Raw genomic sequence first — 2500 nt, forward strand, 5'->3', positions numbered from 1 at the left:
GACCAAACAGGAGCAAACGGATTCGGAGGAACCGCAATCTAAGATCGCTCAGATTGAGGCAAAGTATGCGCTTCGTAGGCAGCAATCGCATAGTGTCGATGAAACGGTGAAAGCTGCTGCTACCGAATCCAAGCTTCCGGTTCCAACGAAGAAGGAAGAAAAGGTATCCCAAACGGTTTCCAATAAGGGCGAAACAGTGCAATCCACGGAACAGTTATCCAAGGCGGTCGAGGTTAAGGTCGTTGAAACTAAAAAGGTTGCAGAAACAACCAAAACATCGCAAGCTCAAGATGTTAAAGTGGAAAAGGTGAAATCGGCTGAAAAGAAGATCCCAGAGCCTATCAAACTACCCGAACCAGCGACAGCCAACGAGAAGGGTCCTGACTCACCCAAAAAATCCAAGAGACCAAAGTCTCCAAAATCACCATCACCGAAAAAATCGGTCGAACCGTTCAAGGCCAAACCGCAAGAATCTAAAAAGACCGAAGAAGCGAAGCCTGTTACTATCAAGCCTGTCGAAGCCGCGAAACCGGAGGCAACTCAGCCTGCCAAACAAGCTGAACAGTCGAAGCCCGTTATTCCAGCGAAGGTTGCTGAACCTGCTAAACCCACCGAGCAGCCAAAGCCCGCTTCACCTGCGAAGGTTGCTGAGCCTGCTAAACCTGTTGAGCAACCTAAGGCTGTCGTACCAACTAAAGCAGCTGAACAGCCGAAACCAGCTGAGCAGCCGAAGCCCGCCGTTCAAGCGAAGGCAGTTGAAACTCCTAAACCAACTGAGCAACCAAAACCTGCTACGCCGACGAAGGTTGCTGAGCCTACAAAGCCCGCCGAACAATCTAAGGCTTCGGTGCCAACCAAACCAGCTGAGCAGCCGAAGTCCGCTATCCCTAGCAAGGTAGCAGAACCAGTAAAACAAACTGAGCAACCGAAGCCAGCTGTCGCTAAGCCAGCTGAGCAGCCGAAACCTGCGGTAGCAACGAAAGTTGCCGAACCAGCTAAGCCAGTTGAGCAGCCGAAGCCCGCTGTACAAGTGAAGACTGTTGAAACTCCTAAACAAACTGAACAACCAAAGCCTGCTACGCCTACGAAGGCTGCCGAGCCGGCAAAGCCAGCCGAACAACCTAAGGCTTCCGTGCCAACTAAACCAGCTGAGCAGCAACAATCCGCTGTACCAGCAAAGGCTGTTGAGCCTGCTAAGCCAGCCGAGCAACCAAAACCAGCAACGCCAACGAAGGTTCCTGAGCCTGCTAAACCAGCCGAGCAACCAAAGCCTGCTACGCCAGCAAAGGTTGCCGAGCCAGCAAAGCCAGTCGAGCAACCAAAGCCAGCAACGCCGACGAAGGTTTCTGAACCGGCAAAGTTAGCAGAACAAGCCAAGACTGTCGTACCAACTAAACCTGTTGAGCAGCCAAAGCCTGCTACGCCTAGCAAGGTTGTTGAGCCAGCAACCAAACCAACAGAGCAGCCAAAGCCTGCTACACCACCGAAGCCGGCTGAACCCGCAAAACCAGCTGAACAGACCAAGGCAACCGTTGCACCAAAATCTGAGCCAGCCAAGGTAGAAACCCCTGCTAAGCGACCTACTTCTCCCAAGAAGGCACCGTCACCTAAGAAGACCACCCCACCGAAGGTAGAGGAACCCAAGAAGGTTCCGGAAAAGGTGGAAGCGACAGCTAAAGCTCCTTCCGAGCCACCGAAGAAGCCATTAGAACAGGTAAAAACCCCAGAGCCGGTGTCAAAGCCCGCGGAACCAACAAAGTCCGTCGAGAAGAAAACGGAAAGTGTGAAGATCGCAGAACAGACGAGCGCCCAGAAGCGAACGGAAGCGACGAAAAAGGTTGAGACCATCACAACCAAGAAAGGTAAGTGTCTTGCTGCCCCCTCCCCCACCCTTTCCCCCCACTCTTTTGTGCCATATGCTATGCTTTCTGCTTTCTGCGCTTCTCTCATCGACTCACACCTCATCCACCATAGAAGTGTATCCGTAGTGTAAGCATAAGATGTACTATATTATCTTCCATTGAACCTACTCCCCCATTCCCTATGCCTACGGTACCGCACGTCGCAACAGGTCACAGTACACCTGCGGCGGTGTCCGAGTTTGACGCTTCGCTCGAGTCGATAGTAGAGCAGAAGTCGCGGGAGGAAGCGCTAAACCGTAAGATCGAAGAGATCTACGCCCGAGAAAAGGCCGCCCTTGCCGAGGCAAAGCGGTTCCGCGAGCTAGAGGAGCAGGAGATCCGTCGCAAGTTCGAACAGCGCAGCGTCCGTGATCTTCAACAGACCCGAGAGACCGCTTCGGACTTTTTGCAGCAAATTCAGGCCACCAAGAGTCTCGTCCAGTCGGTGTTGGAAAACAGTACCGAACCGCGTGCCCCGCAGATTACGAAAGCCACCACATCCAGTGGCACTGATCAGAACAGCACCGGTAACAACCAACAGCAACAATCGAGCGAAGGTTCCGGCAACGCCGATTCCCCTCCGCAAGACTCGGGCAACG

At 53.2% G+C, this 2500-nt stretch overlaps 1 protein-coding gene across 10 annotated transcripts in view; it reads left to right on the forward strand.

The window, feature by feature from the left end:
• Positions 1 to 2500, forward strand: part of LOC125955247 (obscurin) — a 57560-nt gene that overhangs the window by 37530 nt on the left and 17530 nt on the right. For 6 of the 10 annotated variants that reach the window (XM_049686277.1, XM_049686276.1, XM_049686280.1 and 3 more), the window contains 2 exons: positions 1 to 1862; positions 2072 to 2500. The exon at positions 1 to 1862 is cut by the window's left edge and continues 1768 nt beyond it; the exon at positions 2072 to 2500 is cut by the window's right edge and continues 657 nt beyond it. The exons of 2 other annotated variants lie outside the window; for them this stretch is intronic. In XM_049686277.1, coding sequence (XP_049542234.1) covers positions 1 to 1862; positions 2072 to 2500 — 2291 coding nt within the window. The remainder of the gene's footprint in view (positions 1863 to 2071) is intronic. 2 more of the 10 variants (XM_049686278.1, XM_049686281.1) reach the window with 2 other exon arrangements.

This window comes from Anopheles darlingi, chromosome 3, assembly GCF_943734745.1.
Source record: "Anopheles darlingi chromosome 3, idAnoDarlMG_H_01, whole genome shotgun sequence".
Classification (NCBI taxonomy): Eukaryota; Metazoa; Arthropoda; class Insecta; order Diptera; family Culicidae; genus Anopheles; species Anopheles darlingi.